At 43.0% G+C, this 18,880-nt stretch overlaps 1 protein-coding gene across 2 annotated transcripts; it reads left to right on the top strand.

Annotated features, from left to right (window-relative positions):
• Nucleotides 1-375: 375 nt before the first annotated feature.
• On the top strand, nucleotides 376-8,115 carry LOC109763790 (exonuclease 1). Of its 2 annotated transcripts, XM_073510770.1 has the most exons (15): nucleotides 383-680; nucleotides 1,357-1,476; nucleotides 1,742-1,865; nucleotides 1,985-2,122; nucleotides 2,920-3,129; nucleotides 3,501-3,672; nucleotides 3,921-3,994; nucleotides 4,639-4,765; nucleotides 5,093-5,436; nucleotides 5,543-5,597; nucleotides 5,736-5,921; nucleotides 5,961-6,013; nucleotides 6,111-6,159; nucleotides 6,648-6,855; nucleotides 6,965-8,115. In XM_073510770.1, the coding sequence occupies exons 1-15, from the start codon at nucleotides 520-522 to the stop codon at nucleotides 7,530-7,532; spliced, it is 2,589 nt and encodes an 862-aa protein (XP_073366871.1). In that variant the 5' UTR covers nucleotides 383-519; the 3' UTR covers nucleotides 7,533-8,115. The 2 variants fall into 2 exon arrangements, with proteins under 2 accessions (XP_073366872.1, XP_073366871.1); XM_073510771.1 differs by having other exon boundaries at nucleotides 376-680; nucleotides 5,736-6,013.
• Nucleotides 8,116-18,880: the final 10,765 nt, after the last annotated feature.

Genomic DNA, 18,880 nt, shown 5'->3' on the forward strand with positions numbered 1-18,880 from the left:
CCTTCTTAAAGGCAGGTCCGTCCAAATATAGATTAGGTTTTCATCCCAACCAACACTCACCGCCACCGACAATACCACCCACATGGCTGTGGCCACCGGCCAGCACCGAGCCACGGACTCTGCCCATGAGCACCGCGGAACCACCACCAGGGCCGCCACCCTGACATTCAAGACCTTGACACCATGACACTATTAGCTTAAACGCTCTTATATTAGTTTACAGAGGGAGTAGATTACAACTGAGGATTATCGCTGTGCTAAACGGTCGGACCAGAATGTTTTTATATGAAAAAATAAAATTAAAAAAGAACAAACCGCGTGGATGAATTACGAATCTACCACAACACAGAAAAAGGAAAGAAAAGGCGAGTGTGTTGGGCGCTTCATTTCCCTCCTTCCGCGGTTCCGCCCGTCTTGCTTCCCGCTCTACCCTCTCTTTTTCCAAGAAAAGCCCACGCCATTTACAAGAGCGGAAGAGAGAGCGAGGGAGGGACAGATAGCGGGGCGGCGGCGGCGGCGATGGGGATCCAGGGTTTGCTGCCGCAGCTCAAGTCGATAATGGCGCCCATCAGGGTGGAGGACCTGAGGGGGCAGACGGTCGCCGTCGACACCTACTCCTGGCTCCACAAGGGCGCCCTCTCCTGCGGCGACCGCCTCTGCAAGGGCATCCCCACCACCAGGTTCCTCTCCCCCCTCGCCCCGCCCCTTTCTTGGACCGGCGAAAAACTAGTTTTGACCACGATAGGGTCTCCTGATCCGTTCCCCACATTGCCGAATCCTAATCGACGGATCGAGGAAGTTTATTCCTTTGCAATGCATTTCGCCCCCAATCCCTCAACGGATTGGCAGCCTCTCGAATAGTGACCGTCCCGCCATGATTTCTTGATTGGGTTGGTGTCCCAACCGGCGAATCCCGTTCCAGATGAAGGATAAATGGGGGGCCTTGTTTGTGTTGTTTCTCACAGGATTGCTGAAACGAGACGCGCTTCATTTGTTCTGTTGTACCCTTAAACTGAATTTCCCCATCTGTCCCAGTGCCAAGAATTGTTGTATCTATAAGTTGGATATATATACGAGAAACATATCTGGGGAAGATTTGGTCCTGCTTTAGTTACAAAGTCCTCCATGTTAATTCGTAGAAATTTTGTTGGTGAGATCTACGTATGGAAAGTTCTATAAGTACTAACTTTGCATCATTGTCTTCTTATACCGTAGTTTCCTGATGCAGTTGACTTTCATTTGTCACCAAATCATAGTGCAGAGGACCATAGAGTTATGTACAACTGCAATTCACCATCACATCCTGAGTGCAGCACCATAAATTCACCTGTGTTTTGCACCTTGAATTTGAACCAGGCATATTGAGTACTGCATGCATAGGGTCAACTTGTTGCGGCACCATGGCGTGAAGCCAATTCTTGTATTTGATGGAGGCTTTCTGCCAATGAAGAGCGAACAAGAGATCAAACGTGCAAGGTATGCTCTTCTTTGAGGGTAATAGTCTAGTGTGTTTCAGCTGTCAGGGGACATTTGCATTACCTTTCAACAATGTTATGCATTTAGAAGTTTCTTTGCATATGAGCTAGTGTTGTGGTCATCTGGGGCTCTCTACCTATGTAGTGCAGTTGTAATATTATTACCTAATGTTGAATCGGTCAAGGGGCTCTGCAGTTTTTGTTGTCTCTATGCAGTCATCATTCTACAGTATTATTTACTGGATGCTAATCATGCAATCATTCAGGTCACGAAAGGAAAATCTTGAGCGTGCCAGGGAACATGAAGCAGCTGGGAATTCCCGTGCTGCTTTCGACTGCTACCAGAAAGCTGTTGATATTACACCTAAAATTGCTTTAGAACTGATCCAGGTACGGATGTAAATTCCATGTTATATTACCAACTTGTTACCACCTATTTAAAGTAGGTTCTAACAGAGTGAGAATGTTTGGTTTGATTTCTGTAAATTGTCTTTAAACATGCAATGCAGGTACTGAAGCAAGAAAAGGTTGATTATATTGTTGCACCTTACGAAGCAGATGCACAAATGACATTCTTATCTGTCAACAAACTTGTTGACGCTGTAATTACCGAGGATTCAGATTTGATACCATTTGGCTGTTCTAGAGTAAGCACACTATTACAATCCCCTCCTCAGCCCTCAACATATACCATAACCTTTCTATTTACTAGCACAATGCCCGTGCGTTGCTACGAAACTATAAAACATGAGGAGTTAGGCCACTGGCTTAGAAAACCGTTAATATTGTTCTGCATCCTTTGCGCACAGTTCATGATTAAAAAGAGCAAAAATACATGAAAGATCATGCGGCCGGCATTGGAGAATCTTAAGAGATCATAGTAGGTCATTTAGAAGACACAACATTTCGGATGTTTAAACATATGAGAATAGGCAGTAGTAAGTTGACTGCACAAGGTCGTGGATTGGGTAGGAGGACAAAATCTATCGTCGCTTTGGAATTACAATTTGTTCACTCTCTTTTTCTGTGATATAGAATTGGAGGAACTTGGTTGGTAAGAGAAACTGAAAACATAAGCATATATTTGAGTTGGAGCCGCATTTCAGGTTTTTGTTATTTGTGTCTTCTATCAGTGTTGGTCTCATATGAAAGTAGCAGTGTACTTGTTTATTTATGTCAGGTCCCACATGTGAGTAAAAGTACATTTGTTTATATATGTCTCTTAGAAGGTTGCTCATCCCACATATTGGTAGAGGTGCATTTGTTTATTAGTGAAGATTGTTGGTCCCACATGTGAACTCACCACTGGCTCCAACTTTTATAAGCAGGAAAGATTATCTTGGTATCATGTTTTGGCAGTTGAATAACCGCCGTTCTCTGAGCTTGTCCTCTGAGAACATTACTTGTATTCTCTCATTTTTATGTATCTTATTGTAATGTGCAGATTATTTTCAAGATGGACAAATTTGGGCAAGGTGTTGAATTCCAGATAACGCGATTGGAACAAAACAGGGAGCTGGACTTAAATGGATTCACGAAACAGATGTTACTAGAGATGTGTATTTTAAGTGGCTGTGACTATCTTCCATCCTTGCCGGGAATGGGTGTCAAACGTGCTCATGCACTCATCCAAAAACTTAAGAGTCATGAGAAGGTAAATCCTGTCTTCTCTCTGTCTATTCAATATACTACCTTCAATACACATAAAAAATAGTAAAAAACCCACAGAAAAAACAGTAAACATGTGTAGCACAGTTGTCCCTACAAGATAAGACAGACCTAATAAGGATAAATGTGCATAATGCGCAAGCAGAATAAATAGTTCAAGACATGGCTACTACAGGCAAAACAAAAGGTTGACTGATCCAACTTTTATGAAGCTATTATCTTATTATCTTATAGTTATTCAACATACAACCAAATGTTACAAATGAGATTTCTGTTTAAACTAGTCATGCAACCCAGTGATCAATAAATGACGAGTTCTTAGTGTGATGGAAGTTAATGGAATGCATGTTTTTTCAGGTAATCAAGCACCTGAGGTACAGTGCTGTTTCTGTTCCACCTCAATATGAAGAGAATTTCAAGAAGGCAATATGGGCATTTCAGTTTCAAAGGGTCTATGATCCTGCGACAGAAGATATTGTTCATTTGTCTGGCATTCCTCATGACCTCAGCGAAGACGACTTTCTGGGCCCATATCCTTTGTAAACTTATATTTTTATAGTTAGATATTATATAAATATGATAAGCTGATGTTTATACACTTCATACATCGATCTTTTTCATCATTCGTCCATTCCTTCTAATGACCATTGAATACAAGCGAATTTGAAAATAAGCTAAGGGTTTCATGACACCATATTACTCAGTAATTCCAAATCGTTTTACCTCCTGAAGGAACTCTACTTTCATGCACTAGAGCATTTCCTTAATTAGTTTATACATGGTTACCACAGGCTGTTGTTAAAGGTATTGCTCTAGGGGAAATTGATCCACTTACAAAGGAACCATTTGAGGTACTCTCTGTTTCCTTCTGTGCTGTTCTTGTCAGGTTTTTGTCTTCCACAAGATTTTTTGTGTCAATCTACAGTTCTGGGAAAGTTATGCTTGTTTTCTCTCATATGCTTTACTAATTTGCCGTTTTAGTTTGCTGGTGCTTTGCTCCTAATGTAATTCACCCCGCTCTTCTGAGGAGCCTTGTGCATGTAAAAGCATGTGCATGCACAAACAAAGCATGATGCAATTTCATGAATAACACCAAATATGAGGGCTTTTTAGAAATGTTTTCTGAATTTTAACAACGTTCTCTTTATTGATTAAGTAAAGGAAGTCTTGAGAATAACATTACACTAGCCCAGCATGGAAGATATGAAAAGGGGGGATAACAAAAATATTTAGTTATAAAATAGACAAGGTTCCTCACTAAAACAAAAGAATGGAAGTAAATATAAGTTGTCATGTATTTTTGGCGCCTCTTACTAAATGTACTACCATCATCTTACAGAAGTAGAAGTAAGTAACTTTTGTCACTTGTTTATCAAATATTATACCAGCATGTACTTAGTTATAGTGCAGGATGTGCAAACTACCAACATGTAGTTGTGTCTTCGTTCTTGATTATCTTATTGAGATTTCTGCCTTGCGCATACATATCTTGCAGGCCAGCATTCCTTCCAGTGCACCTGCTGCTGATAAAGGTTATCCGGTCAAGGAGTCTATTATTCCTTCAAATGGAAAGAAGAGGCTAGAATTGCCTGTGCAGAAAAACATATTGACAAATTACTTCTGTATCCTCTCAATGCATCTTAATTTTATTCAAGAAAACTTTGGATGATTTAACTTTACTAAAGTGAGCTCCTAGATGCGTGTATATAATTCACATTTATGAATTGCCTTGGACAAGAATCTTGTTAATTTTTGGTTTTTGAAACCTGAATACCTGATTAGATCATTTGAACAGTTTTCTTACTGCACCACCCCAAATATTTTGGCAGGTAAAGGCGATGTACGAAATGTAGTATGTTATTGTCCATATTGTCTTGTTGATTGGGCTAATTTGCATCCTTTATTCACACTATTTAACTACCCATTGCACTATCCTTAACCTTTAGAAGGCTTAGCATCGCTTGAGGCAAAACGGAAGTTCAGGGCACCTAAGGTTACACCCAAGCAAAAAATGTTGAATGAATCTTCTTTGCCGAGCCCTCAGACTGAACACTCTGGCACCCCTGATTCAATTGAAGACACTAGCTTGCCAATGAATAATATTCAATTCTCTCAGTATAGTTCTGAGCATTTTAGCTCTGAACCTCCTCGAGATGATTCAATTGATGCTTCTCAATGTAGTACTGGTCGTGCCTTCCCCTGGGATGATTCAGATAGTGTTTCACCACACTGTAGTTCTCGTGATATTGGCAATGGTCCTCTTTCTAGGGATCAACGCATTGAAGATGCAGAGGTATTTCTTATTACTGTACTGCGTAAACATTTGCAATGCTCTCTTAGTCCTACCTTCTTACTGCGAACATATTTCTCTTGTCCTTGTGTCTTGCTTGTCTTTTCAGGTTGAGGTCAGTTATTGCAACACAAGTCCAATGCCAATAAGTCCTTGCTTAGAGAGTAAGATCTCTAATTTCTGTAGTTGATGTGCAACTTAATCCAGAAGTCATGTGATAGTTTCTTTATTCATGGAGAGTCAACATTAACCATCTTGGGACTGATTTCAGTATTTCATATGCGCCTGTTTTATGTTTCTAGGGACTTCGCCTGGGATAGCAGATCCATCATTAGTTTCTCACAACACGGAGCCATTGAGACCAGTGCCACATTATGCTGAAAGTTATGTGGCTCCTACTGTAAGGAGTTCATACTTCAAGAAGGATAAGAGGGTTTTCACAAATCAAGCAGAAAACCAGTTTGATGATGATGATGATAACGCCGAGACTGGCACTTCCACTCTTTCTGGAGTTCAACCGGGGAACCCTGGAGGTGTTGTGAAGAGAAGAAAACTTTGGGATCCCCAAAATTTTGAAGACGTAAATGATTGTTTTAATTTCTACTTATCATTACATGGCAGCTAGCCTAGTAGTTCTACTGTGGTACTAGCTGGTATCTGATATGCTGTTTGTGCAGGAAACATTGCCGCCAACTAGTTCACATGACAGTCCAGCAGTTGATGAAGGTAATAGTTCTACCTTGTTTTTATTTTGCCTTTGTTTCTTCTTTTTGATAATTTGAACCTGTTCCTTGTTCCATTGCTATGTTGGATATGAAGATAATATGACTAAAAAGGATTGCAAGTAACATCAGCCTCTGTTTGTCCTTTGCTTGTTACATGCATGCAGTTTGGTGGATATTTCACTTGGCAGCTTGATTATCATTCCATGGAATGTTTTTTGTATGACATATTAAACTTTCCTCATTTGTTAATTGTTATTCTTGGTCACAAGGAATGTTAAGCATTTCAGTCATTTATTCAAGCTTGGTTTTTTAAACCAATTCAACCAAGGTTACCGCTTTAAAGTAAATTCAGTTTAGATGCTTCTCAATCTTCATTTTCCATGCAATTCTTCCTGTATTATATCGTTTATGTACCATTTAACACTTTTTTTATTACAATCTGTCTTGATCTTTAGAGAGCAATCTGTGTAATGTCTGAAATTATTGCAGGCTGTGGTACTGATTCCCTTGATGACATCGACACAAATTCTGAAGGAAGATTCGGATGCAATGTTTCCCATGTGAATAATTACAGTGGCATTGCGGAGAAATCGATGGATAAGTTTGCTGCACTGATATCGTCTTTCAGATACGCAGGCTCCCGTGCCAGTGGCCTTCGTGCTCCTTTAAAGGATGTGAAGAATACCCTTTCTGTGAGGTATGCAGCTTCATAACTTGTGCATATACACAATTTACTTATCAGTACATGGAAGTGACCTGGTTTCATCCATGAGTGAATATATAACGGCACAGTTATTTTGTCACAGATCTATTCTCAGACCCCCGGAACAGAACCTCCGGTGTACGGCTAAGAAGACCGCGAGAGGTCATCGTTCACAAAGCAGATCCAGAAGTGATGCCTCGAATAGCGCCGATGGTCCTCCTGATCTGAGCGCGTTTGCACACAGCCCTGTTTTTCTTCCTGATCTGGGGAAGGTCACCGATAAAGATGCACCGGCAAGATCTACTACTGGTGGTTGTCCTGATCAAAGCAAGAACACTCGTAAAGCAGTGGGCACTGCTGTCAGTCCTCCTGATCTGAGCACATTTGCATACACACCCACGACTACTGCTAGTCGTCCTGAACGGAGCAAATTCTCTACAGCTATAAGAACTGCAGACAGTCCTGATCTGAGCACATTTGCATACCGACCCACGACTACTGCTAGTCGCTCTGAGCAGAGCAAATTGTCTCCTACAGCTATAAGAACCGCTGACAGTCCTCCTGATCTGAGCACATTTGCATATAAATCCATGAAACCTTTGGATGGCAGCAGGTTTGCAGGGACAACATTAGCAGCTTCTGGACGAAATTCTCGAGGCCGATTCACATAGAACTGCCGATGAATCTGTTACCTTTTATGATATGGGCGTGTTTGCTATTGCACCAAAAAGCTTCTGCCAGCCTTCATGCTTTGACCTGAGCAAACTTAGATCTAGCAGCAAATGCTGTCAAATGGTGTCCTTGGCCACCCATGGACCTGCAGCCCCGATGAACCCCTGATCTGAGAGCACCCGTTTTGGCGCCAACAGAATGGAAGCATGAAAGAAGATGGCAGTCGGTACCTGTAGAGGTTCGGTACTTGACTTCATTTTTATCTTATGCAAATGCAAGCTGAAGCATGTATGGTCTGGAGGGGGAGGTAGCTGGCAGCAGGGGCTAATAGCTTCAGTTTCAGAGACCATCGTCTGTGGTGTGCAAACCTAGCACATGCCCATTTCTGTTCTTTCCTGGATACTGTTGTCATTTGAGCATTAGTAAAGGTGCTACCTTCTGTCAATTCCCAATCAAGATGAACTAAGGAATTGTACAATATGTTGTATTGTGGTTTGTGGATTCTGAGTAATTTGTTGTTGGGTATAGTAATGATCTTGAATGTACTATTTGTGTATTGAAAGGACTGGGTTTTTTGCTCTCCGGACCTGGCGGAACCTTTATTGATACCGTTTGTTAAACACCTCAAGATGCTTCTTTGTATTTGATCAGAAGTAGGGAAAAAAATGAATACATGTCTGGGTACACCATCCTTTTTAATTGCAATTGCATTGTATTGTCTGGGTACTACTTTGATTTACTTGTGCGTATATAACTCTCCTATGCTTTATTTTACTCGTGTGTGCAGTTGAAATTATTTTACATGTGCGTACAGTTGAAGAAAATTAATACATGTCTATGAAAATGAATAGATGTCTGGGTATGCCATCCTTATTAATTGCATTGCTTCAGTTTCAGAGACCACCGCATGGTGTGCAAACCTAGCACATGCTAATTTTCCATAATCATTATAATAGTTTCTTTAGAATTCGTGTCGGGGGATCCTCTGTTTTCCAGCTAAACTTGTCACTGAATGTTTTTTTTAAAATATGTATCATCATTAGGAGAGGAGTCTTCAACTAAAACTTCCTCCTTGGAGCCAATGACACTTCTTCTCCCTAGGCACATTGATCATCCTTAATCATCCTGGCATTCTTTGGTGAGGGGAGAACCTCTAGGGTAGCCCGATCTTCACGAATGAGAGGAGGGAACAAGGAAGAACACGAAGAACAAGGATGATAACTAGGGGAGCCTATCTAACGTAGCAAGAACCAACAACGAAGAACAAGTGTGCAAACTTCCAGAACTGAACTCGAATCAACAACCCTCTTACAACCGTAAATCCACACCACACAATTTTAATGATTTGTCACAAACACAAGGGAAAACAAGAACAAAGGTGGAGGTTCTTCCCGGTTCCGCGGATACAGAGGTACTCCGCGGAGTCTTCACCTTGCAAGGTGGCCTTGTTCTCCATGAGCCATCACCTCAAGGGTGGCTTCGGACATCTTCCCCACAAAGTAGATGTCTTGCACTCCATGGGCAGTTTTCTTCAAATGGGAGGTCTTGATCCTACAAGGGGAGGTACATTGGAGACAAGCTCTCTAGCCAAATCTAGGTCACTTGTCTAACCCTCGAGAGGAGGGGGCGAAGTATTTATAGCCCCACACATGAAAGGGTAAGTTGGGTGCTAAAGGGAGAGATACATGGGCCTTTGGCCCAGTTATGCGCGTAGGCAGCTATCTGAACAATCTAGGCCTGAAGCTTGTATATATTTTGGCTTCAGCACGGGTGGAGGCTGCCAGCGTGGTATAGTCCACGTCAGCGTCGGAGCCATGCCCAGGTGAACTCGGTCTGGTCCCGGACAGTCCGTCCGAAGATTCACATTAAAAGTATATTGATTATTCCCAATAGACAACGAGTTTTCCAACAAATTGAAAGATACGGGGTTCCATGGTTGCATTTTGATTATTTTAAACTCTGCTCCCGAAAATAGAAATGATACTGAGATAGGGCTTGTCCTTAGTTTTTCTTGAAGGAATGGCGGATTTTGAGAACTTCAACATCTGATTTTGAAAAACAATTGATTGTTTCTAACTCTGCAGTATCTACTACCATTTCAACGATCAACTTCCTCCATAAAATATCTATACTACCTAATATCATCATGATATCAACCAATTTCATTTTAAAACTCGATGAGAAAGAATTTGCAAATTAATAAAACTAGGTGGACATATTTTCCATCTTTAGGGGAAAATGTTATCATCTCCTACTAGATAAAATCTTCACCCTTTGGTGCTAACTTCGATCGCTTGATTTGCTTCCCATAGGTGCGTACGTAGGTACATTTTTTTTCTCGATAAAGGACATTTCATTGAATAGATATATTGAGGTGATACAATCGCATCGAAAGAAAGCCCGGCCTCTGCATAGCTAGATGCACACAGCCAAAAAAGTCCAGAGTACCCTAAAAGCAAAAAATAATTTGATACAATGCCATTCAAAAAAACATGTCCAGCCTAAGGAGTGGCATATCCTATCCGTAGGTCACACCGCCATCCATGGGGTAGAAAACCTCCCTGGCCGTATGCTCTAGCCGTGTAGACGCCATCATAAAAAGGTCTCTGTCCTCCGGCCTCTGCAGGATAGACCAAGTACGGAGCCATCGTGTACACACATGAATAACCTGCATAGGAGATGAGACACATTTGTTATTAAAAATCACATCATTCCTGGTAAGCCACAGTGCCAGCATAAGGCCGCCGCTCCCACAAGAATATGTGCAGAAAATTGTTTATCAATACCCCGCAACCAGTTGCCGAACATGTTCCGTGCACTACGTGGTGGGTATAGATTCGAAGCTACTTGAACTATGGCCCAAACTGCCCGAGCGAACTTGCACTCAAAAAATAAGTGTTTAATAGACTCGTCATGTTGGCAAAAGACACATGTCTTGGAACCATGCCAGTTTCGTCGTGCCAGATTGTCTCTAGTTAGGATGACTCCTCTGTTAAGAAACCAAAGGAAAATCTTCACTCTTAGAGGGATTTTGAGCTTCCACAATTTCCTGTTATCAACTGGAACATCACAATGAACCATTGCATCTTACATGGATTTTACTGAAAATTTGCCATTCTGATGCAAGTTCCATCAAAAAATGTCCGGCTCACCTGACAGTTGAATGTCCTCCAGGCGAGTGAGTAATTCATTCCATGCTGCCAGGCGAGGGCCAAAAAGGTCCCTACGGAAAGAAATATCAGGGTTTTCTTGTCCTAAAACTTGTTTGATTGTGACGAATTTATGTCTAACAATCCTATACAAGCTCGGATATTGCACCATTAGTGGGTTATTCCCTAGCCAGATATCTTCCCAGAATCGAACCTGAGAACCGTCCCTAACTGAGAAGGTCCCAAATTGGAAAAAGAATTCCTTGGCCTTCATCACACCACTCCAGAAATGCGAATCCCCAGGTTTTCAATGAACTTGAGAAATGGCATTGGATCCCACATACTTGTTGCGAATGATTTCCTGCCATACTCCATTCTCAGTGAGTAGTTTGTAAACCCACTTGCTGAGAAGAGCAATGTTTTTAATCTCAAGGTCTTGGATTCCCAGCCCCCCTTGACTTTTAGGTCTGCATAATACGCTCCACCTAGCCAGTCGATATTTCTTGGATTCATTATCGCATTGCCAAAAAAAATCTGGATCTAAAGTAGTCTAGTCGCTGGAGAACCCCTTTCGGTAGGTGGAAGAATGACAACATATATAAAACCATGTTGCTTAGAACTGAATTGATCAAGATCAATCGTCCCCCGTAAGACAAGAGCTTGGCCTTCCAACTGGCTAAGCGTTTCTCAAGTCTCTCTTCCACATGTTTCCACTCAGCGATAGTTAAGCGCCGATAGTGTATGGGAATACCCAGATATCGAATCGGAAACTGCCCGAGCTGGCATCCAAAAATCTCAGCATACTCAGGTGTTGATTCTGCAGCATCGCCAAAGCAAAAAAGTTCGCTCTTATGAAAATTAATTTTGAGACCAGAAAGTTCCTCAAAAGCACATAAGAGCAACTTGAGATTTCTTGCCTTATCTAGATCATGATCCATGAATAGAATAGTGTCATCCGCATATTGTAGAATAGATAGACCATCTTCTACCAAGTGTGGAATAACACCACTAATTCGACCGTCCAGCTTAGCCCGCTCAACAAGGGTAGCTAGCATGTCGGCCACAATGTTAAACAAAATAGGAGAAGCGGGGTCCCCTTGGCGAAGCCCCTTCCTTGTCTGAAAATAGTTGCCAACGTCATCATTAACTTTTATAGCCACACTGCCTCCAGAGACAAAGCTCTCTACCCAATGACACAATTTTTGTGAAAACCCCTTCATGCGCAAAGTTTGCAACAGAAAGGGCCACTTAACCTTATCCTAGGCCTTTTCAAAATCTATTTTAAGAATGACACCATTCAACTTTTTTCGGTGAAGCTCATGTACAGTTTCGTGCAAGACGACCACTCCATCTAATATGTTGCGGCCTTGCATAAATGCTGTTTGAGTGGGTTTCACGACATGGTCAGCCACCCCGTTCAACCGATTAGTTGCGACCTTCGTAAAGATTTTAAAACTTACATTCAGAAGGCAAAGACGATATTGTTGAATACGACTAGCCTCCTTCATCTTAGGCAATAGGATAATTTCCCCAAAGTTTAAACGAGAAATGTCAAGGTCTTCAGCATGCAGTTGGTTAAACAACTGAACCAAGTCTGCCTTAATGACGTCCCAAAAACATTGATAGAACTCTGCGGGAAAGCCATCCGGACCCGGAGCCTTATTGTGTTCCATTTGAAACACCGCGGTTCGAATTTCCTCCTCAGAGAACGGGGAGGTTAGGAATTCATTTTCCGCTTCCGTAACTTGAGGAATGTCATGAGTAATGGATTCATCCAGCTGAAAATTTGATTCAGCTGAAGGTCCAAAAAGCTGTTTGTAATACTTAGTAATAAAAGTTCTAAGTGGTACGTCCCCCTCAATTCGGCCTTCCTCCTGGTCAAGGGCGAATATGCGTTTCTTTCTATGTCTGCCATTGGCAAGCATTTGAAAGTATTTCGTATTATCATCACCTTGCACAAGCGAATCCGCCTTGCAACGTTGGTGCCATTTAATCTCTTCCTCACGTAGTAGGCGGGCTATCTGCTCGTTTAGATTGCTTTTTTTCTCGATCTCAACTGCAGACAGAGGCCTCACCTCCGCTATTTTATCAAGGGAATCAATTAAGGTAGATAGTCGCAATTTTTCTTTTTTGTAGATGCCAGCAGTATGCTTGGCCCATCCACGAAGGAATCGACGCAATGCGCGAATTCGATTATTCCATCGTTGAATGGGTGTGTTACCGCGAGGCTGGCGTGCCCACACTTTCTTAACCAGGTCATGAAATCCCTCTCTAGTGAGCCATCCCAATTCAAATTTAAATTGGTGACGGTCAGAGCTTGGGATTGGTTGTCCAAAATCGGTGAGCAATGGAGCATGATCCTCAATCCCCATGCCACATGCCAAGGAGGCCAATAGAATGTCGTGATGATGCGGAATGCCACAATGCCCATCGACACCACATAGCCCAGGCGGCCATATTGATCGCATGATGATTCCAGACACATCAAAATTCCATCTCCAACTCTGTCTGCAACCTGTTAATCTTCCATCTGTAGACTATAGTAGACCTTAACCGAATTAGGTCGTGACCTCTTCTTATTTTTCCTATTTTTTTGTAAGTTGCAACAATTATTTTTTATGAATTTGCTTTGTTATTTTGCCATGTATGAACTCATAGGTTATAGCCAGTAGATTTTACCCCACAAAAATATACATGTTTTAGCGAAACCCTCGACATTAACTAGGGTTTTAACTTCTAATTAGGGTACACTTCATTCACTTAGTCATTTTCCATGTATTTGTTGTAATTCATTATGGACAAGTATCTTCTCAGAAGAAAATCCCCATCACAAGATGCTCCAGAATACATGAACTGGGAAGAAGAAAGTCCGTATATGATCAAGGTGATAGGAAATTGATAGAACATTACCATCCTAATTTGAAAGATGTGACAATAAGAAAGTACTCGGTTAATAAACCTTATCATCCAAGAGAAATTGATTTTCCATATTCGGAGTTTGGGACTACAAGGAGAAGGCTCAATCTTGGTTGGTTTGATGAAGTTGGGAGTTGGCTTGAAAACAACGAAGAGAAGAAAAAACCATATTGTTTTTATTGTTTCTTGTCTATGGACCGTGGCCACAAGAAAGAAACTAGGTATGAGGCTTTCGCTCTTAGAACATGAAATCAAGGTGTGCAGGTAATGTCGGTAGTGTCCATGATCAAGCAATTAAAAATTATGTCGCTTTAAGGAAAAGAGATCAACACATTGATGTTTCTATTTAGATTCAAAGTGGACCTTCCAACATTTCCTATTTTATTCAACTCAATGCCTTGATTGACCGCCGTTGAAGGATCTTTTTTAGGTCCATAATGAGCCAAAGAAATCACATAGTAAAGGGAATACTCCCTCCATTTTTATTTACTCCGCATATTAGCTTTGGTCAAAGTCAAGACTTGCAAACTTTGAAAAAGTTTATAGACAAAAATGTTAACATATACAATAACAAATCAATACCATTAGATTCATTGTTGAATGTACTTCCACATCATATAGATTATTTATTTAAATATTTATAATCTTTTCTATATATTTGGTCAAACTCTACAAAGTTTGACTTCAGTCAACTCTAATATGCGGAGTAAATAAAAACGGAGGGAGTATCTTGGAAGTTTGTGACTTAGGTAAGCATGGCCCAGTTGTAGGAAAGGCTATGGGAAAAGGTGCCACAAAGAATTCGCTTATGGTGGCTCCCGAAGTCTAGAATATCTCTCTCAAGGTTTTGCATATGTGATAGTGCAATTTATTCTCAAATAAGATGACAATAATGTGTGTTGTGTGCTTCTTGAGGAGTCCATAGTTGTTTCTTGCAAATAACATATAGTTGTGGCCTTGCAGTATCTTGATAGTTGTGGAATTCTAAAGACAGTTTTGTTGGTCTTATTTATGTGAAATAAACAACTTCTTTGCACCTAAATAGTTCAATTGGTTCTACAGCCGCAAACTAATTTGATTTACAAGGAAGTTAAAGGACAATGATACGATGATGCTAGCAACATGCGGGGTGAGTTCAATTGCCTCAAATCATTGATTATGAGAGAAAGTAGCACAACTTATTATGTCTGTTTCTTTGCTCACGAGATTCAGTTAGTTGGTGTGCTGTGTAAGAACCCATAAAGGAGTTAGTAATTTCTTTAGTATTATTTCTACCTAAATGTGGTGGGAGGATCTTCTAATCGAATGGAATTATTAGAGATGTTAATCTTGAAGAAATGTGAAGGTTTTAGGTGGGAAATATGCCCTAGAGGCAATAATAAAGTTGTTATTTATATTTCCTTATATCATGATAAATGTTTATTATTCATGCTAGAACTGTATTAACCGGAAACTTAGTACATGCGTGAATACATAGACAAAGAGAGTGTCACTAGTATGCCTCTACTTGACTAGCTCGTTGAATCAAAGATGGTTAAGTTTCCTAGCCATAGACATGAGTTGTCATTTGATTAACGAGATCACATCATTAGAGAATGATGTGATTGACTTGACCCATTCCGTTAGCTTAGCACTTGATCGTTTAGTATGTTGCTATTGCTTTCTTCATGACTTATACATGTTCCTATGACTATGAGATTATGCAACTCCCGAATACCGGAGGAACACTTTGTGTGCTACCAAACGTCACAACGTAACTGGGTGATTATAAAGGTGCTCTACAGGTGTCTCCGATGGTGTTTGTTGAGTTGGCATAGATCGAGATTAGGATTTGTCACTCGGATTGTCGGAGAGGTATCTCTAGGGCCTCTCGGTAATGCACATCACTACAAGCCTTGCAAGCAATGTGACTAATGAGTTAGTTGCGGGATGATGCATTACGGAACGAGTAAAGAGACTTGCCGGTAACGAGATTGAACTAGGTATTGAGATACCGACGATCGAATCTCGGGCAAGTAACATACCGATGACAGAGGGAACAACGTATATCGTTATGCGGTTTGACCGATAAAGATCTTCGTAGAATATGTGGGAGCCAATATGAACATCCAGGTTCCGATGTTATTGACCGGAGACATGTCTCGGTCATGTCTACATAGTTCTCGAACCCGTAGGGTCCGCACGCTTAACATTCGGTGGCGATCGGTATTATGAGTTTATGTGTTTTGATGTACCGAAGATAGTTCGGAGTCCCGGATGTGATCACGGACATGACGAGGAGTCTCGAAATGGTCGAGACATAAAGATTGATATATTGGATGACTATATTCGGACACCGGATGAGTTCCGGGGGGGGGGGGGGGGGGGTTATCGGAACCCCGGGGGGAACTAATGGGCCAACATGGGCCTTGTGTGTGAGAGAGAGGAGGGAGCCATGGGCTGGCCGCGCGCCCCCCTTGAGGAGTCCGAATTGGACAAGGAGGGGGGGGGGGGGGGCGACGCCCCCTCTTTCCCTCGCTCTCTCCCTCTCCTTCCTTCCCCTTTCCTCCTCCTAGTTGGACTAGGAAAGGGGGAGTCCCACTCCTACTAGGAGGAGGACTCCTCCCCCTCCTTGGCGCGCCCCAAGGGCCGGCCTGCCTCCCCCTTGCTCCTTTATATACGGGGGCAAGGGGCACCCTAGAACACACAACAGACATTGATCTTAGCCGTGTGCGGTGCCCCCCTCCACCATAATCCACCTCGGTCATATCGTTGCAGTGCTTAGGCGAAGCCCTACGCCGGTAGCTTCATCATCACCATCATCATGCCGTCGTGCTGACGAAGCTCTCCCTCGATACTCTGCTGGATCATGAGTTCGTGGGACGTCACCGAGCCGAACGTGTGTAGATCGCGGAGGTGCCGTACTTTCGGTACTAGGATCGGTCGATCGTGAAGACGTACGACTACATCAACTGCGTTGTCATAACTTTTCCGCTTACGGTCTATGAGGCTACGTAGACAACACTCTCCCCTCTCGTTGCTATGCATCACCATGATCTTGCGTGTGCGTAGGATTTTTTTTGAAATTACTACGTTCCCCAACAGTGGCATCCGAGCCAGGTTTATGCGTAGATGTTATATGCACGAGTAGAACACAAGTGAGTTGTGGGCGATAATAGTCATACTGCTTACCAACATGTCATATTTTGATTCGGCGGTATTGTTGGATGAAGCGGCCCGGACCGACATTACGTGTACGCTTACGCGAGACTGATTCTACCGACGTGCTTCGCACACAGGTGGCTGGCGGGTGTCAGTTTCTCCAACTTTAGTTGAATTGAGTGTGGCTACGCCCGGTCCTTGTTGAAGGTTAAAACAACACATACTTGACGAAAAATCATTGTGGTTTTGATGCGTAGGTAAGAATAGTTCTTGCTCAGCCCGTAGCAGCCACGTAAAACTTGCAACAACAAAGTAGAGGACGTCTAACTTGTTTTTGCAGGGCATGTTGTGATGTGATATGGTCAAGACATGATGCTAAATTTTATTGTATGAGATGATCATGTTTTGTAACTGAGTTATCGGCAACTGGCAGGAGCCATATGGTTGTCGCTTTATTGTAAGAAATGCAATCGCCATGTAATTGCTTTAGTTTATCAGTAAGCGGTAGCGATAGTCGTAGAAGCAATAGTTGGCGAGACGACAACAATGCTATGATGGAGATCAAGGTGTCGCGCCGGTGACGATGGTGATCATGATGGTGCTTTGGAGATGGAGATCAAAGTCACAAGATGATGATGGCCATAATCACTTATATTGATTGTATGTGATGTTTATCCTTTATGCATCTTATTTTGCTTAGTTCGACGGTAGCATTATACGATGATCTCTCACTAATTTCAAGGTATAAGTGTTCTCCCTGAGTATGCACGTTGCGAAAGTTCGTCGTGCCGAGACACCACGTGATGATCGGGTGTGATAAGCTCTACGTTCACATATAACGGGTGCAAGCCAGTTTTGCACACGCAGAATACTCGGGTTAAACTTGACGAGCCTAGCATATGCAGATATGGCCTCGGAACACTGAGACCGAAAGGTCGAGCGTGAATCATATAGTAGATATGATCAACATGTAGGGGAACGTAGCAGAAATTCAAAATTTTCTACGCATCACCAAGATCAATCTATGGAGTAATCTAGCAACGAGGGGAAGGGGAGTGCATCTACATACCATTGTAGATCGCGATGCGGAAGCGTTGAAAGAACGCGGATGAAGGAGTCGTACTCGTAGCGATTCAGATCGCGGTTGATTCCGATCTAAGCGCCGAACCACGGCGCCTCCGCGTTCAACACACGTGCAGCCCGGTGACGTCTCCCACGCCTTGATCCAGCAAGGAGAGAGGGAGAGGTTGGGGAAGACTCCATCCAGCAGCAGCACGACGGCGTGGTGGTGATGGAGGAGCGTGGCAATCCTGCAGGGCTTCGCCAAGCACCGCGGGAGAGGAGGAGGAGGGAGAGGGGTAGGGCTGGGCCAAGAGAGAGGAGGTCTCATGTGTATGGCAACCCCAAAACCTCACTATTTATAGGGGAGGGGGAGGGGCTGCGCCCCCATCTAGGGTTTCCCCCCAAGGGTGCGGCAAGCCCTAGATCCATCTAGGGGGGCGGCCAAGGGGGGAGAGAGGGGGGGCGCACCACTAGGTGGGCCTTAGGCCCATCTGAGCCCAGGGTTTCCCCCTTCCCCCCTTCCTGCGCCCTGGGCCCCTTGTGGGAGGCGCACCAGCCCACCTAGGGGCTGGTCCCTTCCCACACTTAGCCCATGCAGCCCTCTGGGGCCGGTGGCCCCACTTGGTGGACCCCCGGGACCCTCCCGGTGGTCCCGGTACGTTACCGATAGCACCCGAAACTTTTCCGGTGACCAAAACAGGACTTCCCATATATAAATCTTTACCTCCGGACCATTCCGGAACTCCTCGTGACGTCCGGGATCTCATCCGGGACTCCGAACAACATTCGGTAACCACGTATACCTATTCCCTATAACCCTAGTGTCATCGAACCTTAAGTGTGTAGACCCTACGGGTTCGGGAACCATGCAGACATGACCGAGACGTTCTCCGGCCAATAACCAACAGCGGGATCTGGATACCCATGTTGGCTCCCACATGTTCCACGATGATCTCATCGGATGAACCACGATGTCGGGGATTCAATCAATCCCGTATACAATTCCCTTTGTCTACCGGTATGTTACTTGCCCGAGATTCGATCGTCGGTATCCCGATACCTTGTTCAATCTCGTTACC

The sequence above is a fragment of the Aegilops tauschii genome, chromosome 3, assembly GCF_002575655.3.
Source record: "Aegilops tauschii subsp. strangulata cultivar AL8/78 chromosome 3, Aet v6.0, whole genome shotgun sequence".
In the NCBI taxonomy this organism is placed as follows: domain Eukaryota; kingdom Viridiplantae; phylum Streptophyta; class Magnoliopsida; order Poales; family Poaceae; genus Aegilops; species Aegilops tauschii.